Genomic DNA, 15,394 nt, shown 5'->3' on the forward strand with positions numbered 1-15,394 from the left:
TGTCCTTTTGTTTTTGGTGGAGGGATGTCTCAGTGCTAGTCTAACACCCTCTGCTGCTTAGGGAGAAAAATACGTTTAAAAAAAAAGTGTTTTCATATGTTCATGGCCAGTTGCTCAAAAAACAAAGAGTAGGCTAACCTGGACTTCAGAATGAGAATACTGTTATCATTAAGGTCTTGCCACATTTAAGCTATAGGCTGATTATGAAAGAAGAAGAATTACAAAAAAAATGATGGTCTGTTGTGACCACTTAGAGGGGTGGATCAGGGAGGGGGACGCAAGAGGGGGGGGATATGGGGATATATGTATACATACATATAGCTGATTCACTTTGTTAGACAGCAGAAACTAATACAACATTGTAAAGCAATTATACTCCAATAAAGATGTTAAAAAAAATGGCCTGGATAAGATGAACTGCTGTTGAATCTTGCATTCTAGAGAAGATGCCCAAGATCTTTCTAAATCTACTAATTTACTGATATCATGAGGACATAACATTTTCCCCATAAAGAGCTATATTGTATAATCCACTTTATAAATCTATTAAAATTAATGGTGGCACAAAAATAATCTATATTATTATATACATTGTGGTAACTCATATGGCATTAACCATGATCTTCAAAGAAACAAAATTTTTGTCACAAATAAAGCTAGGCTTAGAACAGGTGGAGAATGGAAATAGCTATCTGTAGAAAATTCTATAGCTTTCTGGAGTTGTAGGTCCAAGACACTCACCTGGGCCCACCACTGGCACAGTTGACTTGCTTCTACACATAAACCTGAGATCATTTTGAAATTGAAAGTATGTCTTGTAAAAGTAATAATTACTACACATGGTAGATCTTCAGGTTGTCCAAAGGGTCAAATTCTTGAGTGCTATATCCACTAATGCCAAGGGTCTACTATATTTCAAAGAATAATCACTCTTGCTATAATACACATCTGTAGATGTAGGGAAAAGACAAAGCATTATCTAAACACTTAAAATAACTCTGTCAAATGTTTAGGTGTCATGTCATTTTGTGCATCCTACTGTGTGGAGATAGTTCAGCTTCCTGTTAATCACCTTTTAACGTCATCTAAGTAGCTGTTTAAACATGACTTCCTTTAGTTATACCTCAAGTATTCCAAGATAAGTTATTCCTGTTTGAAAACTTGTTTTCTTGCCTTTTTTTTTGTGGTCAGGTAGGGGTGCGACGGATGGAATTTGTGGGGGAAAATTATATATAAAGGATTAATAAATTAACCTTCAGGTACTTTTCAATTCCACGGGCACCAAATTCTCTTAGAAATACTGAAGGTGCTAGTAAAATGTATTATATGCTATTATAGAGCACAGTACTAAAATTGATGGATACAACAAATTTGGAGACTTCCTTTTCTTTAACAAGACAACATGCCATGTTTTTCTGGGGTGACTGTGGTTATACCATATGCCTGTTCTATAAACTGCCTATCTGGGGGGCATTGTAGCATAATAGAAAACCATGGGTTTTAGAGTTATAAAAATCTGGATTTAAATTTAACTGCTGCAGTTGCGATGCATGACTTTTACAAAGTACTTGGAAATATTTAAGCCTTTGCTTTCTGAGATTTTTAAAAAATATATATTAGTGAAATAGAGATGATAATCTCATAAGCCTTCTATGTGGGCTAAATTAACTGAGTTAACACATATAAAGCACCTGGTACAGAGCCAGAAACAGCAGATGTACAGTAAATGGTAGCAGTTTAATTTTTGATGTTTTCCCCTCATTCACAGATGTTTATAGCAGTCTTTATTATTAGGGATGATATTTTTTTGCCGTCTACATTTTTTAAGTTTTAAAGGAAATAGAAGTGTCAGGTTTTAAAGAATTTATTAATGGACTTTTTCAACTTTGAATGCTTGCTATGCATAAAACAAACCTTGTTCTAATAAGGATTTGAATGAAAGGATTATGTTATATAGTAGATTATGCCTGTTTTGCAAGTAATATATTGGTCTACTACAGGGTTTAATTTTTTTAATTCACCTCAATTTTCTAGTCCACATAAAGTAACAAAATTGAGGTTATTTCATTTCTCAACAGGGAAGGTGTTTGTTTGCCAGTGGCAGTCCATTTGAGCCAGTGAAACTCAGTGATGGGCAAGTCTTTACACCAGGTCAAGGAAACAATGTATATATTTTTCCAGGTAAATGCCACCATTATTTATGTTATAGAGTAATCGTTAATAATTACATTAAAATTCCTTATGAAGTTCTTTAGAATTTAAGATTTAAAAAACAATGGTATTTACAGGATTTTGCTATGAATGTACAGGAAAACTCAAGGAATTCAGCAAATCCAACTTGCTCTATTTCCCCTGAAAATTTATATATTCATACCGTTCATTAAATTTGTTTTTATTATAGAAATAAAGTAGTACATGGTTCATAAAAATGCAAAAGGAACAGAATGTTAAAAAATTATTTAACCTCTTTATCTCCCCTTGGTACCTCCTTATCATACTTATCAGCTATAACCACTGTGGTTTCCTTTGAGTTTTTCTGATGGTTACCATCCTGACTGGCACACTTATCTCCCTTACCTTGATTCTTCCAACTCTAGACTGTATGTGTAAACTTCCAACTGTGAAATCTAAGTAATAATCCACACGTAATACCTAATACCTCCTAATACCTTGCTTTCTCTCTCTACCTCTCAATTTGTTACTACTTTTAGCTTTCCTAGTAGTTACCTTTATCTCCATATAATAAACTTAAAGAGCTTTTGTAAGCAATTTAAGACAGTTTTTATTAGCTTGCCACAGTGAAAAATGAAAAAAAAAATCTGGTATTTAGCTTTCTTATCTCTTCTTATTTTATCTCTCAACTATGGTTGGTGATATTTCTACATTGCAGAGAAATTTGTGAAACTTACATTGTGTTCTGTTGTTTTCCGTGTTTTGTCACTGGATTGATTCTGAAATTACATGATTATATGTTATTCATGTCTAAACAAGACTGTGGTTTGATAAATACAGTAGAACCTGCAATTCTAGATCAACAAAATTTTTGACACTCAGCGTCTTTTAAGTGTCAAGTATAATGAATCCTCCTCTAGTTTCTTGCCAGCTTTCTTCATTTCATCCTGATCCTGCTGCACAGCAAATCATTTCTGTGGTGGTTCTCTCTTGCCCATGTACACTATTCCTCTTTGTCTTGGTCTCATTTTTCTGGAATACATCTTTGAATAAGCTTTTTTATGAAGCATGGATGAAGACTGAGTTTTTATGTATCTGAAAATGTCTTTATTTTGTTCTCTCGCTTGATGGTTTGGTTGGGTAGAGATCTGTAGATTCAAAGTCATTTTTGTCAGACCTTTGGAAACATTTCTCCATTCACTTTCAGTGGCCAGGGTTGCTGATGAGAAATCTAGTGTCAATGAGATTCTCATTCCTTTATACCTACTAGCTTTGTCTCCCTAAAAATGTTTCAGTGTTGTCTTTATCTTTAGATTTCTGAAATATTAGTGAGATGCATCCAGGTTTGGGCTTTATTTCCATCTATCATGCACGTCTGCAGGTGGGCCAATTCACTGTATTTTCTTTTCCAAAGGATTTTTTGTTCTGTTTTTTTCCCGCCCTCATTTCTTTCCTTTCATTATTTCTGTTTTTCCCTTATGGAACTTGTGTTAGACCATGGTCAAATCCCTCTGTTGCCCTGACTTGTAACTTTTATTCATATTTTCGCCTCTTACCTTTTTTGTTCTATAATATGGGGGATTTCTGTGGTGTTTGTTCATTTATCTGTATCTGTTTTGGTTTCTTTTTTCTTTTTTTTAGCACTTCTAGTGTATGTTTTGTTTCAACAGTCTTTTTTCTTTTTATTATGGACAACTTCAAACATATACAAAAGTAGAGGGAAGAATGAAATCCCATGTTCCATTCTCCCACTTTTTGGCAGTTATCAATTTGTAACCAGTGTTATTTAATCTATACTCCCACCCACTCCGCCTTCACTGGGTTATTTTAAAGCAAATCAGAGACATCATATAATTTCATTAATAAGTACTTCAGTATGTGTCACTAAAAAAATAATTTTTTAAAAATTAAACATAACCATAATAGTGGTATCACACCAAAGGAAATAAACAATAATTGCTTAATATCATATCATCAACTCAGTAGGTTCAAATATTATTTTTTACTCTCAATACCTTTTCTTGTCATAGAATAACTTTTTAATAGCCACTTTTTTTAAGCTTGCAGCATCCTTTCAAATCTCTCCTGAGAGTTATTAAGATTCTTTTAAATATTTCTTCCTTTGTGCTGTTTATTTTCCAGAAGTTTCTGGTAATCCTTAGCTTATTCGTTTTAGTGAAAGAATTATGTTGAGTAAAATAGTGATTTGGTATGAATTTCCTTTGTACTTGTGTCTTTCTCCTTGTGGGCCTCTCCCTGAATAACTGACAGCAGGCTCTAAGATTTTAGGACAGATTTATAGCACACATAGGCTGGCATCAAGGAAGCACATTATTATAACTGTTGTTAAAATAAAGATTTGGGGCCTGTGCAAAATCTTTTGGGCCTAGTGCACTTTCCTCCTTTTTCTAGTGCCCTTTCCTCCTTTTCCCCCCAGCAGAGTGGTTGTGTAGAGTTCCGCTCTGCTTGTCTCTTGAGATCTAGCATCTGTAACAGAAACTCTGCCATCACTGATGATCCCCTTGTAGAACTTGATAATGTTCAAAATCAGTCTGTTCCATCCAACAATATTTCTCTGGCATAAAGACCATGAAAAGAATACTTCTCTGCTGATTTTAACAAAGCCATTTTTAATATTGTATTTGACTAACAGAGAATTTGGCAGTTGATTACTTTTATGTAACATTTCAATGTTCTAACTTTATTAAAAACAGTTATTAGGACTATAAATATAGACAAAAGAATGACTTGGTAGCAGAGGTTAAAATGGGCTTAAAAACAGGATTGGCCAAAAGAATGATCAAAAAGCAGTTAAAAACTCAAGGCTTTGGAAATGTCTGAATTACCTACTCCAGCAATTATACCTGGATGAACAACACAATTAAAACCTAAAAGGGGGGCTTCCCTGGTGGCACAGTGGTTAAGAATCTGCCTGCCAATGCAGGGGACACGGGTTCGAGCCCTGGTCTGGGAAGATCCCACATGCCGCGGAGCAACTAAGCCCATGAGCCACAACTACTGAGCCTGAGCTCCCAACAAGAGAGGCTGCGACAGTGAGAGGCCCGCGCACCGCGATGAAGAGTGGCCCCCGCTAGCCGCAACTGGAGATCAAGCCCTCGCACAGAAACGAAGACCCAACACAGCCAAAAATAAATAAATAAATAAATAAATAAATAAATAAATAAATAAATAAATAAATAAATAAATAAATTTCTATTAAAAAAAAAAACCTTCTACTGCAAAATATACTACAAAATTATTAAAAAAAAAAAAAACTTAGAAGGGCCAGAGCCTTCCTAATCAGGAAGAAGTGACTGAGAGGTAAAGCTGTGCTTTTCATGGAGAGGTCGAGAGTTGGAGTCTGGCACCTGTGAAGGATGGGATGCTAGTGAGCCACCTCCCACTTTGGGCTGAAACCCTAAAGGACTGTACCTTGGAGTGTGGGTACAGTTTGCACTTTAGGTGATCTAGAAAACCTCAAGCCTTTGTTTTGGCCTACCAGTACCCACAAGTGCCTGGCAGAAGCAAGCAGAAGTCTTCTCTGGTACAAGATAACACTATCCTATTCCTCAAGTTACTTTTACAAATAAATTTTCAAATACAACCCTAGTTAAGAAATAAAAGATAATGAAGCACATAAAGAGACAAGCCAACACAAGCCAAAAGTAGCAGATACAACAAAAAGAAAACTCTGGAACTCTAAATATCAGACAAGTGCTATGAAACAAATACGCTTATTATGTTTATGGGATAAAAGCCAAGCTTGAAAAATTCAGCCAAGTAACACGAAATTCTACAATTGAAAAATACAATAAATTAAGAACGCAGTGGATGAGGCTTATAACAGATTAGACCAAAGGAAATTAATAAACTGGAAGATAGGCCAGAAGAAACGATCCAGAGACCAAAAAAAGGGGAAAATATAGAAAAACAGATATATACCGTTAATTGATATACATTTAATTGAGGTCCCAGAGGAAGATGAGAGTAAGAATGAAGCAGAGGCAATATTTACAGGCTTCATGGCTGAGAACTGACAGATGACATCACTACACAATATTCAGGGAGCTCAGTGAAATCCACATGGGATAAGTAAAAAGAAATCTACATCCAGTAACATCCTTGTGAGGCTTCAGAAAACAACAACAAAGAGAAGACTGTGAATTCAGCCAGAGCAAAAAGATTTCCTTCAAAGGAATAATTGTTAGGCCAACTGACTTCTCAACAGCAACAAGATGCCAAAAGACAGTGGAGTGACCTGTGTGGGTGGCTTCTACAAAATACTTGTGAAGCTAGAGCTCATTACACAGTGAAAAGCCCCTTCAAGGATTAAAACAAAATGAAGATATTTTCAGAAGAGGAAAAAAAGAGGATTCACCATATGCAGACATGTAAGAAAGGAAAGTAAATTCTAAAGAGTATTCCTTAGGCAAAAGACAAGTAATCCCAGCTAGAAGCTCAGAGATGTAGGAAAGAATGAAGAGCAAAGAAAGTTGTGAATATTTGAGTTAAACAAAAGGAACATTTTATGTGTAGGGCAAAACAATAATGACGTGGGATTTTGAAAGATACAGAGACAAAATTAAAAGGCACAATAATAATAGCTTATCAGTTACATAGAGTTAAACTGTTAGGAGGAACTTCCATTGTCTGGCAGGAGGGCAAACTAAAAATTAACATGAAACTTTGACTAGAATGCATGTTATAAATTTTAAGATAACCACTAGAAGACTAGAAGAGCTTCCAAACTGTGATAAGAGAATATTAGGGGAGGAAATGAAATTATTTTCTTTTTTAATCCAAAAGGTAAGAAAGAATAGGAAAGGGAATATAGAATAGACAAACGTAAGAAGACAATAGATTTTGCCCCAAACATTTAATTAACTACATTAAACGTAGATGGAACGAATACTCAACTTAAAAAAAAATTATCTAGAGGCTAGATTAAAATAATGAAGCTATTAACCACCGTGGTCCTCTTCCCATCCCTGAGTAACTGAGTTACCATACTTCCCCACTCTGGCCAAAGACTGCTGGGATACTCTTTGAATAGTGTGAAAGCCCGAATAGGGTTTGCCATATTCGTGCTCATAGCAAGCAATTTTTTAAGTTCCTAACTGTTACATATGAGAAACACTCAAAGAAAGGGATTTTAAGGAAAATCCCTTATATGAACAGTTTATTTCATAAAAGAAACTAAATAGACAAACAGAAAAAAGCAGTTTAGGAAAAAACAGGTTATGTGGGGAGATGGAATGTTAAAAAAAAAAACTGTCAATATCCTCATGGAGACAAATATTCCAGACACAAGACAGAATTTTATTTTTAAAGAATTAGAAAACAAAAATGAGCTCTGGAAAATGAAAAGTTTGGTAGAAGGATTATAAGAAAAAGTTGAAGAAGTCATCTGGAAATAGAGCAAAGATCAGAGGATGGAAAATAAAGAAAAGAAAATTAGAGGGACTAGTCCAGGAGGTACAATATCAGAAAGTAGAAATTTCAGGGAGAGAGAACAGAAAAGTGGAGGGAAGTAAATTATCAAAGACTTCACGAACATTTCCCCAAATTGCAAGACCCAAATTTCCAGACAGGAAGGGCCCACCTACCAAGTGCCAAATACAGTGGGCAAAATTAATGCACCTCAAGGCATACATTGTGAAATTACAGAACATTAGGTACAAAAAAAGATCCTACATACTTCCAGAGATGCAACAAAAAGATAATTGTTGAAAAAGGATCTGGAGTCAAATTGGCACCAGACTTCTCACCAACAATGCTGGAAGCTGTGAGGTATTGAAATAATGCCTCACAATTCTGAAGGAAAATTATTTCCAAACTAGAATTTTAAACCCAGACAAACTATCAAATAAAGTGGAAGGTAGTAAAAATGTGTGTGTGTGTGTGTGTGTGTGTGTGTGTTGGGGTGCTGGTGGGGGCTCTTCAAAAATGCAAGATTTCCAGAAATGTATCTCCTATGCACTGTTTTTCAGAAAACTACTGGAGAATATATTCTACCCAAAAAAGGGAGTAACAAAAATACTAGGAAGAAGTGAGATTTAGGAAATGGACTCAACTTAGAAGCAAAGGGAATCCCCATGAAGATGAAGAGAGTTTCCAGGATGATAGCTCCATATCTGGAATGGAGAGCAACCAAGCCAGATTGGAGTTTCAGCAGAGATTTATTCTCGAGGATGAAATTAGAGAAATGTGAAATAGCTGAAATTACTAGATGATTTAGACAACTAAATGAATAAGTGTCTCAGCATGAAATAATTTTAAGTACCGAAAAATCAAAGGAAAAAGCAGGACAATAACCTTAGGGAAAACAAAAAGGCAGAAGAGGAAAAAGTTAGGATATAATGTTAATACACGGCTCAGCTGTGAAGAGCACTTATGAAGTCATAATAACATAAACACTGAACACTGATTCAACCAAAATTATGCTCTAACTATATTGGTAAGAGGGCTGGAAATGTGCAAGAAAGCTAAATACTTATTTCCAACAGGAAGGAGTCAGTGATCTCCAAAACTAAAAGTCAAGCAGAAGAAATAGAAGCAAGCTGTGAGAGAGAGAAATACTAAAATAATCAGCTAAAAGAATTAAAAGTAGTTACTTCTGTAGAGCAAGAAATGGAGGATTAGAGATGGAATTGATTTTTTTTAAGTCAGTATCAACATTTTTTTTTAAATATTTATTTATGTATTTTTGGCTGCGTTGGGTCTTAGTTGCAGCGCACAGGCTCTTCCTTGCGGCGCATGGCTTTCTCTAGTTGTGGCGCGTGGGCTCAGTAGTTGCGGTGCGCGGGCCTAGTTGCCCCGCAGAATGTGGGATCTTAGTTCCCCAACCAGGGATCAAACCCCCATCCCCTGCACTGGAAGGCAGATTCTTAACCACTGGACCACCAGTGAAGTCCTGGGAATTTATGTTTTTGTAACAACTGTTGATGAATTGTATGCATTTGTAATTTTGATAAATCTGAAAACTAAATTGAGAAAAGCCATTTGGTATTTCTAAAATTATTTCTTCTAATAAGTAAGAATTATAGCAATTAAAGATCACTTAATTTTAGTGCTCAGATTTCTGTTTTCTCTTGACTGCTTCATTTTTTGAAGGGGCTGTTTGGGGTAGGGGTGGGTTACCATTAATTTGCTTTAAATCTAGGAATTTATTTGGCTACTTTCATAATTGGAAGTGACCTTACTAAGTAAACTATTTAAAATGTATTCCAGGTGTGGCTTTAGCTGTTATTCTCTGTAACACCCGGCATATTAGTGACCATGTTTTCCTAGGAGCTGCAAAGGTAAATGTTTTAAATATTGTTTGGTTATTTTATAAAGGATGAATTATAAAGCTGAATGGATCTTAAAAACAGAGAGAGAATGGGTTAAATCTGCCTTAGGAGTGGAAAGGAAGTTACTCATCCGTTGCTTTTTTGATTTACCTTCTACTTTTGCATAAAATTAATTTATCATTTTTCCAGTGTTTGATTGTAAGCTATGAATCTTTTCATATATACTGTACCTGTATTATACATATCTGAAAGTAACATAATTGTGACAGCATAGATAAAATGTCTTTAAATCTGATTTTTTAAAAAAGTCTTTAAATCCGGTTATTTCTTTACTGTTTAGTGGTAAACGGTTTTAATTTCTGCAGTGGTTTAAGTGTATTCCTGCTAGAAATAAGGAAAACATGTTACCTGTATTATTCTCTGCTCCCCCAACCCTTTCCCCATTTTATTAGTCCTTATTATTCTGCTATTTAAGCAAACAAAAGTGAAATTCTTTTTTTTTTCTCTTCAGGCTCTGACAAGTCAATTGACGGATAAAGAGCTAGCTCAGGGGAGACTTTACCCACCACTTGCTAATATCCAGGAAGTTTCTATTAACATTGCTATTAAAGTAAGTAATAATTTATACCTCTTCACATAAATTTTAATGGTGTTTTCTTCATGCAAGTAACACAAGTTCATTAGAGAAAAATCAGAAACATTTAGAGGGTACAAAGAAGAAATTTTAGGTTGCTCATATTCTTACTACAGAATGTAACTTGCATTTGTTGCCTTCTATTGTTTTTTCTTCCGTAACACATAATAAAAATGCACACACATGCAGTCACCTGTGCCTGTTTTTAAAATTGGTTTCTCACTGCAGTTTTTTCCACTTAATATATTGTAAGCCTTTCCCCAGGTAAATCAATAATAATTCTCATGATCACTAATGCTTCATGGAATTCTCTTTGTTGTTATTATCATAGTTTGCTTAACCATTTCTCTATTTTGGGGGACATTTAAGCATCTTTCGTTTTGTTAGAAATAATATTGTAGTGAACATCCTTAGATAAGTCTTTATGTGCATTTGTGATCGTTTTTTCTTAAGATAAATTTCTAATCCTAGGAACAAAAGGATTAACATGCTAAGGCCTCTGATACACATTGCCGAATGATTCTTGAGAAAAAAGTATTGATTTACATTGCCCCTGTTAGATATGAGTGTATCTGTTTTCCCATACCTCTGCCAATATTATTTTTTTTAATTTTACATATCATTTTTATTTAAAACACTTATTAAACTGAAGAATTTTTTTTGTTTTTACTGAACAATAGTACTCCTTCCATATTTGTCTTCTACTTGCTAACACTGTGCTCTTAAAATATTAAGTGTAATGTTCCTTCTGTTTTGTGTGGCGCAGGTATTTTCCCACTTGTCATTTATTTTAACTTGTTTGACATGCCATTTTCACAAGGTTTTTTAATGGAATGATCTATTTTATAGATTGTTTCCTCACCTCCTATGAATGTTAGTGCTTTCTCCCACTCCAAAATCATAAATATCTACCTGCATTTTCTAATAACTTAAAACTTTTAATCCCTCTGAGATTTTAGTGTGTGATGTGAGACAGAGAAACATTTATTTCTGAATAGTTAATCAGTTGCCCCAGCACCAACTGATTGGGAATGTTCCTTTTGTTAACATAAAAACCTTGATTTCTTTACTAAGAGTCTGTTCCTGACCATATTTGCCTATTATTAGGCACTGTTTTAATTTAATAATGTGTACTATTTGATACTACACATTATACATGCTAGAACCATCGTTATGGTTTTTCAGTATTTTCTTGTCTGTTCTGAACTGTTTATTCTTTTGGATGAATTTTTGTATCAGTTTTTTGAATTTAAGAAAACCCTGCAAACTGTGTATGAAACTATGTCATATTTATAAATTAAGTTGGTGAAATTGGGTCTTTCTGTATTGAGTCTTCCTTATTCAATTTCTCTCTCCACTTATTAAGGTTTTTTCCTTCCTTTTTAAGTTTTTCAATATAATTTTGTTGTTTTCTTCATCTAAATGTGGCATGTCTCCTGTTATTTTCCTAGATATTCAGAAATTTTGTTATCCTTTAAAATAACGTTTTTTCTTTCCATGTGTATGTCCTCACTGGTCATTTCTAGTATATAGGGAAGGTATTAATATTTATGAATTTATTTGATAACAGGTTTCTTTGTTGAACAATCCTAATTCTTTTCATAGTTTCTCAGTTAATTCTTTTGGAATTGTTGAGTTGTGAATCATCTGCAAATAAGTTTTTTTGTTTTTTTTTAATGTATGGTTCATTTTTCCCTATCTTACTAAACTAGTTGCTACTTAAAATCAGTTTTAAACAATTGGGTTGATAAGGGCATCCTTGTATTTTAATAAGGATTGAAATAAGTATTCTTTAAATATTTTTGAAGAAGTAGGCTTCTATTTGTACTGTTTACTAAGATTTTCTTAAATATCAGAATTAGATGTGGAATTTATCAACCACACTTTCAACTTGTATACTGATGATCATAAGATTTTACCCCTTTGGCTAATACTGTTATTGTTACATTATATTAATACTCATAAACTAAGCAAAGATTGGGAACTGGTAAAGGATGATATGTTTAGGAAATAACCAATTCAGTTGATCGTGGAGTCTAAGGTATAGATAGGAAAAAGGCATTAGATAAGATTTGAAGTTATTTTAAGACCAGCTTGTACAGCTACACAAATGCCAGACTAAGGAACCAGAATACCTTACTATTGTAAAACAACTGAAGAATTTAGAGCCCAGAATTAGGATGAATAGAGTTCAACTTGAGAATTACAGGATATTACAGGTGGGACAGATTTTGGGAGATATCAGTTGATTAGATTACTGGTGTGTCTGCATGAAAGGTAGTACATGGGGAAATAGAAGGAGATCTGTGCTGGGGTTGGTATAGGAGCAGAGTCCCCAGGATCGTCTCTCTTCCCCCTCCTTCTCCGGTGTCCTAAGGCTTTCCTTTTTAGGAGCCAAGGGATCAGGTGAGCAGACAGTGCTGTGTACCTGTCCCCCAGCACTACCCACAGCCACTGAGCAGCCCCATATAGTCACCGGTCACCTCCTGCATGCCTACTTGATCAAGGAGGACTCCCTCCGATCTCAGGCCTTGCCCCCAGTCATCTCTGTGGGTACAAATATGTTTCCTACAATAGCCTAGACAATACAGTTGACCCTTGAACAATGCGGAAGTTAATGGCCGATCCTCTGCGCAGTCGAAAATCTACATATAGCTTTACTGTTGGCCCTCAGTTTTCCGAGGTTCTGCATCCACCGATTCAACCAACTGGGGATCACGTAGTACATATTTAGTGAAAGAAATTCACATATAAGTGGACCTGCACAGTTCAAACCTGTGTTGTTCAAGGGAATTCTGTCCCAAGATATAGTGAGGTTGAACTCCTAAGACCAAGGACTATCTTTAATAACCATCATTTTTCTTTAAATTTTTCTTTTAGAAAACTGAAATAAACTCTAATAGTAGTCACCATTTGGAATGGGAATTAGAGGAGAAAGACATAATTGTTTGATTTTTTTTTTTTTTTTTTTACCACGTATCACTGCATTGTTTTAAAGTTAAAATTAAACCATAACTTGAGAACTTAACTAGATGACAGGCACCGTGCTACCCTGTGAGGAAGCTCTTCATACTACCCCATCTTACATCAAAACAGCGAGTCAGAGGCTTTATCTTCACCACCAGTCATTGTGTGTGGCTTGCCACAAAGATCAGAAATTCATTCAAGCCAGTTTAGGTGGGAAGTAACCTAGCTTAACTGTTTAGGGTCTGGGACCTAGAATCAGAATGCTTTGGGTTTGAAACATCAGTTCTCACTTTAAATAGCTTGGGCAAGTTACTTAAACTCCTCAAACTTTGGTGTTCTCATGTATAAAATGAGAAGAATAATAGTACTTGTCTCCTAGGGTTCTTGGGAGGATTAAATGAGATACCCACGTAAAGCACATAGAACATGCCTGGCACTCAGTGATGGTGGTGGTGAGTTGCCATGTATAGGTTCTAGCCCTAACTTTACTTGACCTTATAGTTCTAGTGTCCAACACCTGATTTATAACAATTTCTATGTCTTTTAATTCAAATTCTAGAGGAAAAACATCTGGCTCACTTTGGGTTAGATTTTCACCCTAGTCCAGTCAGCTCTGACTAGGAAGTAGAGTCTCCTACACACGGTCTCAGCAGGGCGGTGGGGAGGGACACAGGCGGGGCAGGCTACCAAGTAGGTCTGCTGGACCAACACACGGTAGAGCTTAAAATTATTGAAGTATTAAGGAAATGCTGATAATAATTTGGGGGGGGGGGGACTTTAAAGTCACTTTAAAACATATTGAACTTATGGTGAGACTGCAAATGTTATCTTTTAATAGTTTGTGAATGTCTTGAAGTAAGTCAAAGTAATGTTATTTTTTATTATGAAAAAAACGCCATTCTTCCAAATTCATTACTTTGTGTTTTAATAATACTTTTTCTCTTAAATGGGTTAGTACTCAGAGTCTACACAGTAATCTTTTGTATTTTTCAGGTTACAGAATATCTGTATGCTAATAAAATGGCTTTCCGATACCCGGAACCTGAGGACAAGGCCAGATACATTCGAGAAAGAATATGGCGAAGTGAATACGATTCCCTGCTGCCGGATGTGTACGATTGGCCAGAGCCTGCGTCACGCCCTCCGCCAACAACGGAATAGAAGCACACCACTGATAAACACTTTCCATGCTTCAGGGACTCCTTTCTTCAGACAAAAAGAGAGGACGTTCTCAAATTTATGGTTTTCTCTGTGTTTTATTCTCCCCTACCACTTTGCTTATTTTTTCCCATGAATCTCCACTTCTGTACAGGGTGGACCTGTTGACTACATTGTTAATGCCCACCTGCACCCTGAAATCAGATGACCATAATGCTTTCATTCTGATTTGTAGCTCATACCACATCAGAGATATTAAAAATGTACTTGTGAATGTCTTCACTTGTGCTCCTGTTCACTCTTGCCAAAGTATTTGCTATTTACTATTATAGCTAATCATCTTCTCTCACCCAGTTCTTTTAGGGCTACTAAAATAGAAATTTACTTCTGTGGATATGAGTACAGAATTTTGGGAAGAAGCCAAATTTAACCAAATTCTAAGGACAAATTGTCAGTATCTAAAAATGTCCTTTTATTTCTGCTTCATTTTACCTTCATGCTCTGAAATTCCTTTTCAGTAGATAGATCTGGAAAAATCTACTCTATTATGTATTTTCTGGGACTAAACTGAGGCTTAACTATAACGTGGGAGACATGGGAAGTACTGCTGCCTTTAGACAAATAAACTAGTCATCGTTTTCAACAGTGTATAAAAATCTCAGTGTAACTTTTTAAAATAAATATCTTAAATTTAATTGCTTCAATTTTGCTATTTTATTGCCCAACGAGAAATTTAGGTTTGCTTATTATGAAAAACACATATTTTCATTTTCTTCTAGATGATTCTAAAGAAGGGGGTCTAGGATACCTGATGCATGAATTATGGTTTTTGACAGTGTGTGACCTAACCGATTAGCCATATGCTTCACATCTGAATGAGTCATACTTAGACTCATCTGTGAGTCTATACCCTTATTCCAGTAGTGATGCTCTTTATTACTTGAGATAATTTTGGAATGTTCATATGATACATTCCTTTATCATTAGTAGTGACAACTCTTTCTCCATTGAAGATGGATTTAATTGTTTGAAACCACCAAAATTAATTTAGAGCTAAGTGGGAATGAATAAAGTAGGTGTTCAGACCAGCAAATGTCATCTTTAATCCCAGTAAAATGGGTAATAACTGGCTAGTGAGACCAGTTTTCTTATGTGGCTTACACATTGGAGA

General features: G+C 35.3%; 1 protein-coding gene across 1 annotated transcript in view; it reads left to right on the forward strand.

The window, feature by feature from the left end:
- Positions 1–14,918, forward strand: part of ME2 (malic enzyme 2) — a 70,097-nt gene extending 55,179 nt beyond the window's left edge. Inside the window, exons 13-16 of the mRNA XM_068563397.1 lie at positions 2,079–2,181; positions 9,403–9,473; positions 9,976–10,074; positions 14,059–14,918. Coding sequence (XP_068419498.1) covers positions 2,079–2,181; positions 9,403–9,473; positions 9,976–10,074; positions 14,059–14,226 — 441 coding nt within the window. The 3' untranslated portion in view covers positions 14,227–14,918. The remainder of the gene's footprint in view (positions 1–2,078; positions 2,182–9,402; positions 9,474–9,975; positions 10,075–14,058) is intronic.
- The last annotated feature ends 476 nt before the right edge of the window (positions 14,919–15,394 follow it).

The sequence above is a fragment of the Eschrichtius robustus genome, chromosome 14 (genome assembly GCF_028021215.1).
Source record: "Eschrichtius robustus isolate mEscRob2 chromosome 14, mEscRob2.pri, whole genome shotgun sequence".
NCBI lineage: Eukaryota > Metazoa > Chordata > Mammalia > Artiodactyla > Eschrichtiidae > Eschrichtius > Eschrichtius robustus.